The sequence below is a fragment of the Artemia franciscana genome, chromosome 16, assembly GCF_032884065.1.
Source record: "Artemia franciscana chromosome 16, ASM3288406v1, whole genome shotgun sequence".
NCBI classification, from domain to species: domain Eukaryota; kingdom Metazoa; phylum Arthropoda; class Branchiopoda; order Anostraca; family Artemiidae; genus Artemia; species Artemia franciscana.
In genome coordinates this window covers 11,430,969-11,445,839 of record NC_088878.1, presented here as the reverse complement: position 1 = coordinate 11,445,839, position 14,871 = coordinate 11,430,969, and the positions used below count along the sequence as shown (strand labels likewise).

The following is a 14,871-nucleotide window of genomic DNA, read 5'->3' as shown; positions in this document are numbered from 1 at the left end:
ACGCCTTCCAACCCCCAGCTTCGCACATACACGGCCTGTTCTACTTCTGCTGATTTACAATCATTCAGGGAATACTTAAGAAATTAAAAATTTTAGTCATTAAAAATTATTAAGGTTTGATAATCACCTATAAACAAGAAAAGAAATTCTCTTGTAAGTCAAATTATTTAACCAAATTTATGTAGACACCTCCCCATCAAACGCAAAAAAAGACATCTGAGCAAGTATCTTTCTAAATCAATTGTTCCCAGATAACAACCAACATATTACCATATATATATATATATATATATATATATATATATATATATATATATATATATATATATATATATGTATATATATATATATATATATATATATATATATATATATGTATATATATATATATATATATATGTATATATATACATATATATATAGGACTGTTCCAGTCCAGAGCAATTGGGACATAAGACTGTTCCAGTCCAGAGCAATTGGGACTTGGATAGTCCAATGAAGTTAACAGTTGATAGCGCTGATGACTTTCATTGTATAATTAATTTTAATCTGATTCAGCTTCCAGACTAGCTCTGCAGCAGAGGTTAACTTAGCACGGGCTCAACGAGAACTTTAGCCCACTATCACCAGCGACAGTACAGTGTTGCACAGAAGAAATGAGAAATTTTAAACAAGCTTTATTTTAAGTCATCAAATTTCAGTGCTTCATGTTAATAATCGTAATAATAATGATAATAATCTACTGCAATGGAAAGGCTTTCACCTCTGCCTCTGCTTAATGCATAAATGTATTTGAACATAACCTTAAATTTTCATACAGTTAGCATTCAAGTGGAATTATAGTTGGCATTACTTTGGAATTACAAGTTCGTCAGGACTAGGTTTATATACAGATCATTTTAAGAAATACTTAGAAGTCTTTACAAAATGCCTACGATACCATTTGAGAAAAAAAATACTTCCTTAAGCTTCGGCCAAATTTAAATCATAAGTAAAAAAAAATGATGAAAAAATTTAATATCTTATATTAAAGTTTATGATTTTGATGGTTGACGCAATATGATTGTGGTTCTGTTTTCTCCCAAATAAGTTTTAGCTTCTTCTATCACTAGTCTCCCAGACTCTTTGACCAGACATAATCACATGCATTATGAATTAGATGTAAGCAGTAGATAAAGCGGTTTATACTGAAGAGTATGGAAACTCATAAGAGATGAGGTACTTGTTAATTATTCAGAACACCCTCAAGTTCTTGATCTGAATTTAAGATCGGAGAAAACTGGTTTCATAGCTTCAAGGACAAATAACGGGTGACAGAATGATTGGAATTATATAATTGGGGCTATATATTTGCACATTGGCAGTGGGGGTAAAGTATACCGGGTCTGCATGCAAAATCTGTTAGCTACAATTATTCTGCATATTATGAAGTAAGAATTGTTTTCTAACTTCACGCTGTCCAAATACTCTACCCCCACCCAAAGCTCGTCCCTGAAAAAAACAATACATTAGTGTGACGCAATTCACGACCCAATTACTATGACGCAAAATCATGAAATGTATTTTAAACATCTGAATGAAAATATCCGCTATATTCTTCTTGTGTTTCCTGTTCACTTTTTGTTTAAATTAGGCCGAAAATAAAAGAACTGATTTCGTCAAAAGGATACAATAGGCATATTTTTGTACATGTTTGTTAACAAGTCTAGATTCAGTAGACTAATACTGTCATAGCCCTTCAAAAATTCATTCGAAAAAAATGGGAAATGGAGTAATCTGTTTATTTTCGTAAAACATCAGCTTGAGATACATTCTAAAATCACATTTTGATTCCCAATAACACAATTTCCTCAAGCCAGCAGTACCAACCGGGAGAAGTGGGTTAAGGGTTATCCTCACACCTGGATTTTGAAACATACCTTTTTGGTATTTTCATTTGAAAATACGTTTTTGGGGTATTTTCAGTGGAAAAAATGAAAAAAAAACCATCAGAACTGTCTCCTACAGTTTCAGAATTGGTGTCACTAATTCAAAATTCCTTTTTTGTTTCATTTTTTTTATTCGATTTAGGTCTAGTAAAACTTTAGAGAACTTGATAGTCCCTCTATTTGACCCCTTAGAATGTTCCCAAATTGAGTGGGAAGAGGTCGCAATAAAGGGTTTCTCAGGAGGGTGTAAAGAAGGAAGCCCCAAATAGATTAAGATGAAGAAGAGGCGTCCGCAACTGTGTTAGTCCCAAGCAGCTTGGTGCTGCAGTGAGTTGTTAGTAGTAGTAGTAGTAGTAGATTTTTTTTTATACTGAAATAGCATTGCCCTTGTCATCCTCTTTGTCCTTTCCCAGTACCAAGAAAATGACACATTCGAACACAGAGGCTTGAGATTTAGCTGAGACCAAATTTTTCTTTGAATTGTTGGTGAACCTCAAAGAAAGTGACATATTCAGACACAGAGGCTTGAGATTTACCAGAGACAAAATATTTCTTTAAATTCTTAGTGAAAATCGAAGGGTTTTTACGGTATATCCCACTCCTTGCGAAAATTGTCGAAACCAAAATAAATTTTGACCCCGTTCCTCTTTTCGTTTTCTACCGTGTAAAAACGCTGATAAGCCTTTCTACAATAAAATTTGTGCAGAAAAATAAACAAAACAAACCAAATCCCTTGAACCATGGCACTCGACTTGGCCTAGTAGTGAACACCGCACAGATCTATTATTCAATAGCCTTTTTACTACTGATCAAACCATCGCCCGAACAAAACACCATTAATCCCGCATTCATGTTGACGCCAAATTATCAAAGCACTTTCGATTTGTCATAAGGAACAAGGTATCCTTTTCTGGGTACAAAAACACCGACAATTGTCACAGTGTTCTCTACTGGACAAAAATCAAGTATCAACTTAAGAAACATAACCACTCAGCTTGAGTTGCTTTTAAAAGACATTGGAAACGCAAGTGTGGTTTCTGGTGCTTCAAAACCGCTTCGGCACGTCTGCCCATGTTGGTTATTTTGTTTCAAAATTCTTGTTGGGTTCTGTCGCTACATCCAAGATCACTGTTTCTATAGCAAAAATTTCCAAGCTCCACAAGAAAAAAGTAGAATTTCCGAATTTAAAGAAAAAACCAAAATATTAAAGCAGGTCCAAAAAATGTTGAGGAAAAAATTCAACATAAACAAGTTTGTCACAAAAAAGTAGTATAAACGGAAGCACTAATACGATATGACCTGAATTACACTCCGTTATATTGATAGTAAACCCGGGAACCGAACTGAACCCGACCGAGAACAGAATTCACATTGAGTTTGAGTATTAACATGGAATAAAATTACACAGATGGTGATTGACCTCTAATTAAACCTGGAAGCTAAGGATTTCTGAGCTGGTTGGATACAAACTAGGGCTAATATTGAATCATAAAAATCCAAATGTGCAACCCGTCAAACCCACACAAATATAGATTTCTACCAGAAGCTGTTTAAATATGACTGAGAATGTTGGTTACAGAAATAAGACTGACCTTCCATTGTTTAAGTCCAAAACTACCGTGTGACTAATCTGACCACTATTATTCCCACCACGTCAATTTATATTAGTTAGTCGTGGTAAGAAAGCTTAATAACCACTTAATATTATTCCTATAAACATGTTCAGAAACCAAACACAAACAGACATAATATTTTTTTTTGAATATAACGTTTTAATGAAAACAAAAAGCAAAGTTAAAACTTAGACTGGTAAACATTACATTGTAGGTGTATTTCAACCCAAATCGCAAAGAAATTACATCAAACAGTGAAGCTAACCTTACAAAAAATGACTATACTCAGAAACTAAACACAAACAGGAATTACATAATTTTTTAAAACATAAGATTCTCATGAAAGCAAAGAGCAAAGTTAAAACTTAGACAGGTAACTATTACACTATAGGTGTAATTCAACCCAAATCGCAAAGAATTTAAATTAAACAGTGAAGCTAGCCAAAAAAAAACAGATAATTACCACACGTAGAGAAGCCACTAGCTACCCTCAATGCTGCACAAGTCTAAAACGTATTTTACACTTTTAAAACAGTGGCGTTAATTAAATAAAATTAGGGGGACAAAATACATTATTTTAATCTGGGGGGGGGTATAATTCTCTTTTTTTTAATAAGCAAAAAAGGCATTTTTTTTTAGTGGAAACACCAAAACAGGGTATTTTCAAAATCAAGGGGGAAAAAATCTAATGGCAAGAACAATTCACCTCTCAATTGACGCATTTGCTTTAAATAAAAAGATTCAGAAGAGTCTTTTTTGTTATAGAATTAAGAAATTAAATGCTATTCAAACTTTCAATAGTTCTTTTTCGATTTGAAACAATCAATTTAGCTTTATTTGCGTAATAGACAACTAATTTATTTGTATATTTAATTTTTTACTTTATTTTATAGACAAACAATTTACTCTATTTGCGTAATAGACAATGATGTTCATCATTTTTTTTTTTCCTTTTTTTGTATCAATTCCTTTCAAATGCGTAGAAAATTAATCAGTTAAGCTTAACTTTCAACTTAGTTTATCTACTTAATTTTCTGTAAAGCTCTGAGCCGATCTAGCCTTTGGGGGAGAGGTTTTAGTGTTGCAACCTCACGCATTAACCTAGTTGTTATTTTGCCAAATTGGCATTCTTGTTCAAAACCAGACACAACCAATACACACCTAGCCCAACTTTAGGCATTCTAACAAGAGTGTATTTTCATTTACAGTCTATGAATTAAGGTAAGAATAAGGTTATCCTCTTTTTCAGGCAATAGAATCTGAGAAATTCCACGGGGAAGATATGTCGACTACTGGTGGTGCTCAACGTTATAGAGCAAAGTCTCAGCTGTTAATCATTTTGTTGTTGTTGTATTTTAGGGGAAGGGCAGATGATTTGTGTGGATTTTTTTTACTTTAATTTGAGTATCTGACGCAGAGTAAGTTAAGCTACTCTAGTCTTTTTTCCCCTTGTTTTGTCCTAGTATCAATAGAATTTTTTTTTGTGTTATGCATTTCTCCTTTTAAATATATTGTTTTTTAGCTAAAGAGGAAGTTCCAAATATAAGTTTTTAAGAAACTCCAAATATAAGTTCTTTATTTAATTTTCAGCACAGTAAAAACGATAATTTTTTGCCATTAAAACACTGTTCACGCAGTAAATTGGTCACACACATACCCTTGGAGTTTCTAATTTCATTTTTAGAAGTATCAAGGAGGATATTTCATTATGACTTTCAGTAATTGTGAATTTTACTTACAAAAGGGCTAGAAGATCCCTGATCTTCATGCACCCTAGACAAGCTTGGCTGACCCAAACCCCGTGTTGAAATATTAAGCTGAGTTAAAGTATCTCCCTCTCCAGACCAGTCCATTGAAAATTTATCGACCCAATCTGGTTCACTCGGAGCTGAAACAAGTGTTTCCAAAAATGATTCTATGTCAGTCTTCTCTTGCGATATTTCATCGGGAACCGGAATAATAATCTGAAGTTTTTTAACAGTTATGATTTTAAGCTGAAAAGCATATTTTCATTGTCCTTAATAACCTCTATTTTCATATCATTTTAAAACACATGCATAATATTTTTTTTAATAGCACACACAAACACAATCATACACACACACATGCGAAAGAGAGTAGATAAATTCAATTTTTTCTTACAATGCTAAAGCCGGTCAATTTCTGAGGGCTTGGAATGCTCTCTATAATATTCAAAAGAGCGTCCATTACACCAGGAGAGAGCAGGTCATCCCTCCAAAATGGTTTCATCAATCCTTGCTCTGCATTAGCCTAGAAAAAAAAACGAAGTTTAATAGTCATTTACATCCAAGTTTCTCAAATTTCAGTTACAATTTTAAAGTTCAGTAAAAAAAAAAGTTGAAAAAATTTCTGAGTTCAAAATGATTTAGTAAAAAAAAATGTCACTACAAACATTATTTTTCTTAAAGAAAATCACGATTAACAATCCTATATCATTTTCATTTCACATTTGGAAAATATCACAAGTGCTTTTCTTTTGTTATAAGTATATATAATGTCATTTTAAGACGTAGAAATAAGTTCCAATAAAACTAAGTAAAGAAATATCACTACAAACGTTATTTTTCTAAAAGAAAATATCACGACTAACATACGCATGTCATTTTCATTTAGTATTTCGAAAATATCAACAGTGAATTTCTTATGATATAAGTATATAATGTCATTTCAAGAAATAAGAAAAAAACAGTTGAAAAAATTTCCAAGTTCAGGAAAAAATCTGACCCCCTCCCCTTAAAAAGTTGTCCTCTTCCCTCCCCCTGGAGAGGGGTATGGGGCCCTGCCTTGTTCATTGTGATACTGCATGTATCAATTCTTTTTCACAGCCAGAGAAAAAAGTCTGTATTATGAAGGGACCCATCGTATTCATAGTGCTTATTCTAACACTGCTACTCATGTGAAGGTTCAAGCTCAAAAATTATCCATAGATTGAATTCAAAGGTTCAAGAATGACTAGTAGGGAGGGGACTTTTTTAAACAAATGATGATATATATTTCACTGAATATGAAAATCAACGGTAAATTACACATCAAAATAACAAATACTTCGATATATTCTCCCGCTTAAGGCTCTACGGTTAGGAGAAAAGAGGGAAGATAATAAAAACTAAAAAAATAAACAAATACATTCATTGTACATCTTTTAAATAGCAAATTCACATCGCCAAACCAACTAAAAAACAAAACAAAAAAATCCAAGCTAGGTAAGGGAGTAATAGATGAATCCACCTACACAAGTGAATAAAGTACACAAATAAAAAAGTACACAAATAACAATTATACACAACATAAGTACACAATAAAGTAACACAATAACATAAGTAACAACATTACAACAGTAAAACAACATAAGTAACACAATAACAAAATACACAAATAAAGTACAGAACCAATCTGGAGGCATCAACTCATCGGAAAACTCATCGGGAAAAAATTATTATTTGCAAGGAAATCTCTAATGTACTTTTTGAAGATACCAAAGGAGTAGCAGCCCCGTGCAGACTCCAGGAGAGAGTGTTCTAAATCAAACAGTTCGTGGTAACGAACTATATAGTAAGGAGCGAGCCGGCTCAATAGTAAACAAAACTCTAAAAAACGGAATTTTGATGCTAAAAGATACATCAAGAGAATCGGATTTTCATGCTGATTTTAAATATATAAGTTTTATCAAATTTAGTCTTTGTCATCAAAAGTTAAGAGCCTGAGAAAATTTGCCTTATTTTGGAAAATAGGGGAAAACACCCCCTAAAAGTCATAGAATCTTAACGAAAGTCGCACCATCGCATTCAGCGTCAGAGAACCCTATAGAAAAAATCTCAAGCTCCTATCTATAAAAATGTGGAATTTCGTATTTTTTTTTGCCAGAAGACAGATCACGGGTGCGTGTTTATTTGTTTTTTTGTTGTTTTTTTCCCTGGGGTCATCGTATCGACCAAGTGGTCCTAGAATGTTGCAAGAGGGCTCATTATGACGGAAATGAAAAGTTCTAGTTCCCTTTTTTAAGTGACCAAAAAAATTGGAGGGCACCTAGGCCCCCTCCCACGCTATTTTTCCCAAAGTCAACGGATCAAAATTTTGGGATTGCTATTTTGTTCCGCATAGTCGATAACCATAATGACTATGTCCTTGGGGATGACTTACTCCCCCCACAGTTCCTGGGGGAGGGGCTGCAAGTTACAAACTTTGACCAGTGTTTACATACAGTAATGGTTATTGGGAAGTGTACAGACGTTTTCAGTGGGATTTTTTTGGTTTGGGGGTGGGGTTGAGGGGAGGGGGCTATGTGGGAGGATCTTTCCTTGGAGGAATATGTCATGGGGGAAGAGAAATTCAATGAAAAGGGTGCGGGATTTTCTAGCATTACTATAAAAAAAACAATGAAAAAATAAACATGAAAAAGTTTTTCAATTGAAAGTAAGGAGTAGCATTAAAACTTAAAACGAACAGAGATTATTACGCATATGAGGGGTTCTAAAAATACTTTAGCATAAAGAGTGAGGTATTTAGGAGGAGATAAATACCTCGCTCTTTATGCTAAAGTATTTTTAGTAATTTCAACTATTTATTCTACGGCCTTTCTGATTCAGGGGTCATTCTTAAAGAATTGGGACATAACTTAAGATTTAGCGTAAAGAGCGAGGTATTAACGAGGGGACAAAACCCCCCTCATATACATAATAATAATATAAGAATATAAAGTTTGTTACGTAACTTAATTCTTAAGTTACGTATATATTTTACTAATAGAAACGTCGTTAAAAATTATAAAGTTCTAGTTACCTTTTTAAGTAACCGAAAAATTGAAGGGCAACTAGGCCTCCTTCCCCACCCCTTATTTCTTAAAATCGTCTGATGAAAACTAAGAGAAAGCCATTTACCCAAAAAAGAATTAGTATGCAAATTTCATTTTAATAATTTATGGGCGGAGAGCCAAAATCAAACATGCATTAATTCAAAAACGTTCAGAAATTAAATTTAAAAAAATAGTTTTTTTAACTGAAAGTAAGGAGCGACATTAAAACTTAGAATGAACGGAAATTACTCCGTATATGACATGGGTTGTCCCCTCCGCAATCCCTCACTCTTTACGCTAAAGTTTGACTCTATGCCACAGTTCTACTTTTTAAAACAATTAAAAACTTTAGCGTAAAGAGCGAGGGATTTCGGAGGGGACAACCCATTTCATAAACGGAGTAATTTCTGTTCATTTTAAGTTTTAATGTCGCTCCTTACTTTCAGTTAAAAAAACTAGTTTTTTTAGTTAATCATATTACAAGCTATCAGTGTTACAGTCAGACCGTATGGACGGATTGTAAGGTATTTGTAAATTATTGGAAGTGCAGAAAAAAAAACCACGTCGATTGCTCGGAAATAAAAATATATTATTATATAGGACAGCAGGAAGCTGGTCATGTAACCTCAAAAGATTAAAAGAAGCACAAAACATAAGATAAATAGATCTCAAGTCAAGCAAGGGTTTAAGTAGGAAACGGTTTGTATCCTGTATAATAGGCCTTGCTTTATCATATAGTTTTGAAAGTAGCTTCAGTGATGAGTGAAAAGTTGACATCCAAATAATAGAACAGTATGAAACATAAGGCTAAACTAGGGTGTAAAATAGGAGTCTAAGAACTGGCTCTGGAAAACTGTTTTTCAATAGGATCCCAAGGCTTCTGGGAACTTTCATTTTAATGAGGTCATTATTAGGCTTAAAGGAGGGAATTTCATCAAGCAAGATGCCTAGGGATCGGATGCAACTTCCATAGGCCTATTAAGGGAACCCCTCGATACGTGTATTTCATTTAAACCCAGGACAAGCCCTTGAAGCTCTTGAGAAAATAAGAAAACATGACTTTCAAGCATTTAAGGTAAGGTAATTAACATTAAACCACTGATTAACTCTTTCATAAAAGGCAGTCCTGTTTGAACGGAGATCGGACTGTGTTCGATCGGCTGTGCCAAGAGTACTGCTATCCGCAAAAGCTATAAGTGTATTAGAGAAGGACAAACTCTTGTCAAAATTAGGGATAGTATCAAACAGTTCGTGGTAACGAACTGTAGTAAGGAGCGACCCGGCTCAATAGTAACCAAAACTCTAAAAAATTGAATTTTGATATCAATAGCTACATCAAAAGAATCGCATTTTAATGCTGATTTTAAATATGTAAGTTTCATCTAGTTTAGTCTTACCCATCAAAAGTAACGAGCCTGAGAAAATTTGCCTTGTTTACGAAAATACGGAGAAACACCCCCTAAAAGTCGTAGGATCTTAACGAAAATGACACCATCAGATTCAGCGTATCAGAGAACCCTACTATAGAAATTTCAAGCTCCTATCTACACAAATGTGGAATTTTGTATTTTTTGTCAGAAGACAAATCACGGGTGCGTGTTTATTTGTTTGTTTTTTTTTTGTTTTTTTTTTCCTTTTCCCCAGGTGTCATCGTATCGACCAAGTGGTCCTAGAATGTCGCAAGAGGGCTCATTCTAACGGAAATGAAAAGTTCTAGTGCCCTTTTTAAGTGACCAAAACAATTGGAGGGCATCTAGGCCCCCTCCCACGCTCATTTTTTTCCCAAAGTCAACGGATCAAAATTTTGAGATAGCCATTTTGTTCAGCATAGTCGAAAACCATAATAACTATGTCTTTGGGGATGACTTACTCCGCCACAATCCCTGGGGGAGGGGCTGCAAGTTACAAACTTTGACCAGTGTTTACATATAGTAATGGTTATTGGGAAGTGTACAGACGTTTTCAGGGGGATTTTATTTTGTTTGGGGGTGGGGCTGAGGAGAGGGGGCTATGTTGGAGGATCTTTCCTTGGAGGAATCTGTCATGGGGGAAGAAAAATTCAATGAAAAGGCCGCAGGGTTCTCTAGCATTACTATAAGAAAACAATGAAAAATAAACATGAAAACGTTTTTTCAAATGAAAGGAAGAAGTAGCATTGAAACTTAAAACGAACAGAGATGGAGGAGATAAATACCTTGCTCTTTATGCTAAAGTATTTTTAGTAACTTCAACTATTTATTCTACGGCCTTTCTGATTCAGGGGTCATTCTTAAAGAATTGGGACAAAACTTACGATTTAGTGTAAAGAGCGAGGTATTAACGAGGGTACAAACCCCCTCGTATACATAATAAAAATATAAGGTTATGAAAGTTTGTTACGTAAGTTAATTCTTAAGTTACGTGTATTTTTTACTAATAAAAACGTTCATTAAAAATTAAAAGTTCTAGTTGCCTTTTTAAGTAACCGAAAAATTGGAGGGCAACTAGGCCTCCTTCTCCGCCCCTTATTTCTCAAAATCGTCTGATGAAAACTAAGAGAAAGCCATTTAGCCAAAAAAAGAATTAATATACAAGTTTCATTTTAATAATTTATGTGCGGAGAGCCAAAACCAAACATGCATTAATTCAAAAACGTTCAGAAATTAAATAAAAAAAAACTAATTTTTTTAGCTGAAAGTAAGGAGCGACATTAAAACTTAAAACGAACAGAAATTACTCCGTATATGAAATGAGTTGTCCCCTCCGCAATCCCTCGCTCTTTACGCTAAAGCTTTAAATTGTTTCAAAAAGTAGAATTGTGGCAGAGTCAAACTTTAGCATAAAGAGCGAGGGTTTGCGGAGGGGACAACTCATTTCATATACGGAGTAATTTCTGTTCGTTTTAAGTTTTAATGTCGCTCCTTACTTTCAGCTAAAAAAATTAGTTTTTTTTTATTTAATCAGGTTAAAAAGACGACAGCCAGTGGTGGGTTTTAGATTTTTTTTTTTTTTTTATTCACATTTATAAGGCTATTAACATAAACAAAAAGAATATCGGCTCAGTCGCAGATCCCTTTGGAACACCAAACTCTATTTCAGACTGGATGGAAAAGAGAGAATCAGCCAAGATAACTCGACCAACTAAATATGATAGAAAAGAAAACTAAGTACTCACTCGGATTCCAATATTGGATAGTTTCTAAAGAAGAATCCTGTGCGTTATTGATTCAAATGTTTTTCGTAAATCGAGAAAAAGAGCAGCAGGTATTAGACCAGAGTCAAAAGATGTATGTTTATAATTACAAAGATTCACAAATGCATTCTCAGTTGAATACTTTGTCCTAAAACAAAGCTAAAAATTGTTAGGGTTCTACCCTCGTTTCTTTTCTTTTTATGATGAATGACCTGTTTTCGTTTCCGTAATTACATTTGTTTTGATTTGCCTGTAGCATAATTTTCTATGATAATGTATAGCCTCGTCGGTAAGCTATAATGGTTTTTCAATAGGTAAGCTTTCAGGCTAAATTCTAATTTTGTCTTCCTGATCTGGGCCATTGAAAGATAATATTATTCAAAAGAGGACAGGGATTTTAACTTTTATTTAGCGGATTGTGAAGGGCCAATCTAATGCCCACCCCCTACAGACAGTTCTTTTGTACAGAAGTGGTGTAGTAATATTGGCGTGGAATACCTCTATTGGCAGCAGTTATTAGAGTTGAACCAACACTTTCACCAAATATTGTAATGGAGAGGCTCGCGGCCACCATTATTGTACCGCAAATATAGAGTATTGTAATACCCTATTACGTGGTCGAACGGTCAAATGGGCCAAACTCTAGGCCATGGGTGCCCCGACCAGGGTTACAACTAATATCTCTAGCTATCACTTTCGAGGGTAAACGAGCACCCCCGTCGATAAACTAAATGACAGCATTTCTCGCAGACTCTTACCCTTCCCTGCATTGGCTCCTGCAAAAATGTTCTACCCGGTTGTAGAAAATAACTCAAACGTATTCTTCCAAAGTTCACAAAACACACATATATCATTCTGAAAAATAGACTCCCTAAGTGGAGATTCATTGCAAAAACTTCACTTCTCTGCATCCCTCAACTGCTGTCAAACATGTGGTGCCAGCGAGGCTTTCTAGTCCAATAAGTGGTGTATCACCATTTCTGCGCCAATATCTGGTGGCAGCCGTGGTTACCACTCCGGTATTTGACGGCAGCCAGTTAAGGAAAGTTATCAGATGATAGCTAAAAGAATCCGCATTTTCCGAGAAGATGATTGAATTTAGCCCATACTGTAGCCTATTGTGATTACATATAAAAAATGGGGGGAAAAGATGGAATCAATTGAAAAGATTACAAAGATCTGAATGGGCATTACCTAGTTAGGATAAAATGAAATTTTGCGATTATATGACGCAACTAATTAGCTTGGAAAAAGATTCAGCAAATTGAGTCAAAACAAGCTCTACGGAGAGAGGAATTTTGACATCGGAATAACGATTTTCATTTAGATTAAGGAAGTTTTGATGTTAACTGAATTTTGCAATAACGTTGGTCAGAGACAATACAGATGCGGAAGGAAGACATATGGACTGTAGGATACCGGCTTATTTGTAGAGTAGAAGATAGGACACTGGCTAACGCTCAAACATATTGAACAATAACAAATTTCTGCATAAAATCGAAGCTACCTCTCAGAATGATGACAATAAAGAAATTTTGGAGAAATTAGCTAAACAATTTAGCACGGCATCTCAGACAGAATGGAGCTTTTGAAAAGGCCTATGACGCCATTGCGGGAAAAATACGAAGTTATAAGGAGGTTTTTGAAAGAGTTGAAGGACATCGGACAATAATTCGTCAAGATTTGCGTTTACTAAAGAAAAATATACCAAAAATTTGTCTGTAAGCCTGAAGAGCGACTTTAGAAAATAGAAACTGAATTATATTTGACTTACAAATTTACTCGGGAGGAAGATATCGCTCCCGAAGAGTATGAGGAGGTACGAAAAAAAGGATACAAAGTTACGAAGAGGTAAACAAAAATGTTGATAAAGTACAAAAGGAAATTATTGGAAGATATCTTTCACTAAATGAAAAAACTAAATAAAACTTTATTACTAAAAAAAAGGACGCAAAAAGTAATACAAATCTACTTTACATAGAATAGTAGAAGAGAAAACAGAGGAGGAAAGACAAGAACGTACAGAAGTGGAATGAAAAGCCAGAGAGCGAAAAGATTAGGAAGATAGAAAAGAAAGAGAAAACGATAGAAAAGAAAATAAGAAAGAAAGAGAACAAGACGAAGAGATAAAGGAAAGAGAGCACCGTTAACATGTGGAAAAAATACAGGCCGAAATAGATGACATTAAAAGAGATAGAGAAGATTTGTAAACGACTTGAGAAACCCTTAGAAAGGCATATATGGTCCTCTAGGGGAAATCGCCAAGAAGTTAGAAAAGAAAACAAAAAGTCTAAGAAAAAAGCTCGCTGGGCGATTCCAGAGAGTTATGTTTTACCACAAGTAGCTTATGGGCCGTCGGATCACCAGCGAAATCAAACAGTTCGCGGTAACGAACTGTAGTAAGGAGCGACCCGGCTCAATAGTAACCAAAACTTTAAAAAATGGAATTTTGATACCAATAGCTACATCAAAAGAATCGCATTTTAATGCTGATTTTAAATATATAAGTTTCATCAAGTTTAGTCTTACCCATCAAAAGTTACGAGCCTGAGAAAATTTGCGTTATTTTAGAAAATAGGGAGAAACACCCCCTAAAAGTCATAGAATTTTAAATTACACCATCAGATTCAGCGCATAAGAGAACCCTACTGTAGAAGTTTCCAGCTCCTATCCACAAAAATGTGGAATTTTGTATTTTTTGCCAGAAGGCAGATCACAGATGCGTGTTTATTTGTTTATTTTTTCCCCCAGGGGTGATCGTATCGACCCAGTTGTCCTAGAATGTTGCGAGACGGCTCATTCTAACGGAAATATCTGGTGCCCTTTTTAAGAGACTAAAAAATTGGAGGGCACCTAGGCCCACTCCCACGCTAATTATTTTCCCAAAGTCAATGGATCTAAATTCTGAGATAGCCATTTTATTCAGCGTAGTCGAAAAACCTTATAACTATGTCTTTGAGGACGACTTACTCCCCCACAGTCCCCGTGGGAGGGGCTACAAGTTACAAACTTTGACCAGTGCTTACATATAGTAATGGTTATTGGGAAGTGTACAGGCGTTTTCAGGAGGATTTTTTGGTTGGGGGGGGGGTGTTGAGAAGAGGGGGATATGCTGGGGGAACTTTCCACTGAGGAATTTGTCATGGGGGAAGAAAATTTCCATGAAGGGAGCGTAGGATTTACTAGCATTATTTAAAAAAAAACAATGAAAAAATAAACATGAAAAAGTTTTTTCAGCCGGAATTAAGGAGCAGCATTATAAGATGAGGGGCTCACCTCCTCCTAATACCTCGCTCTTTACGCAAAGTATTTTTTAGTAATGTCAACTATTTATTCTACGGCCTT

General features: G+C 34.9%; 1 protein-coding gene and 1 long non-coding RNA gene across 2 annotated transcripts in view; one reads left to right on the top strand and one right to left on the bottom strand.

Moving 5' to 3' along the window:
• The window catches only part of LOC136037072 (uncharacterized), a 43,338-nt gene extending 38,308 nt beyond the window's left edge, over positions 1-5,030 (top strand). The window contains exon 6 of the mRNA XM_065719515.1: positions 4,791-5,030. Within this exon, the coding sequence (XP_065575587.1) occupies positions 4,791-4,940 (150 nt within the window). The 3' untranslated portion in view covers positions 4,941-5,030. The remainder of the gene's footprint in view (positions 1-4,790) is intronic.
• The window catches only part of LOC136037073 (uncharacterized), a 32,254-nt gene that overhangs the window by 3,688 nt on the left and 13,695 nt on the right, over positions 1-14,871 (bottom strand). Inside the window, exon 2 of the long non-coding RNA XR_010619858.1 lies at positions 5,684-5,812. This is a non-coding gene — a long non-coding RNA (uncharacterized LOC136037073). The remainder of the gene's footprint in view (positions 1-5,683; positions 5,813-14,871) is intronic.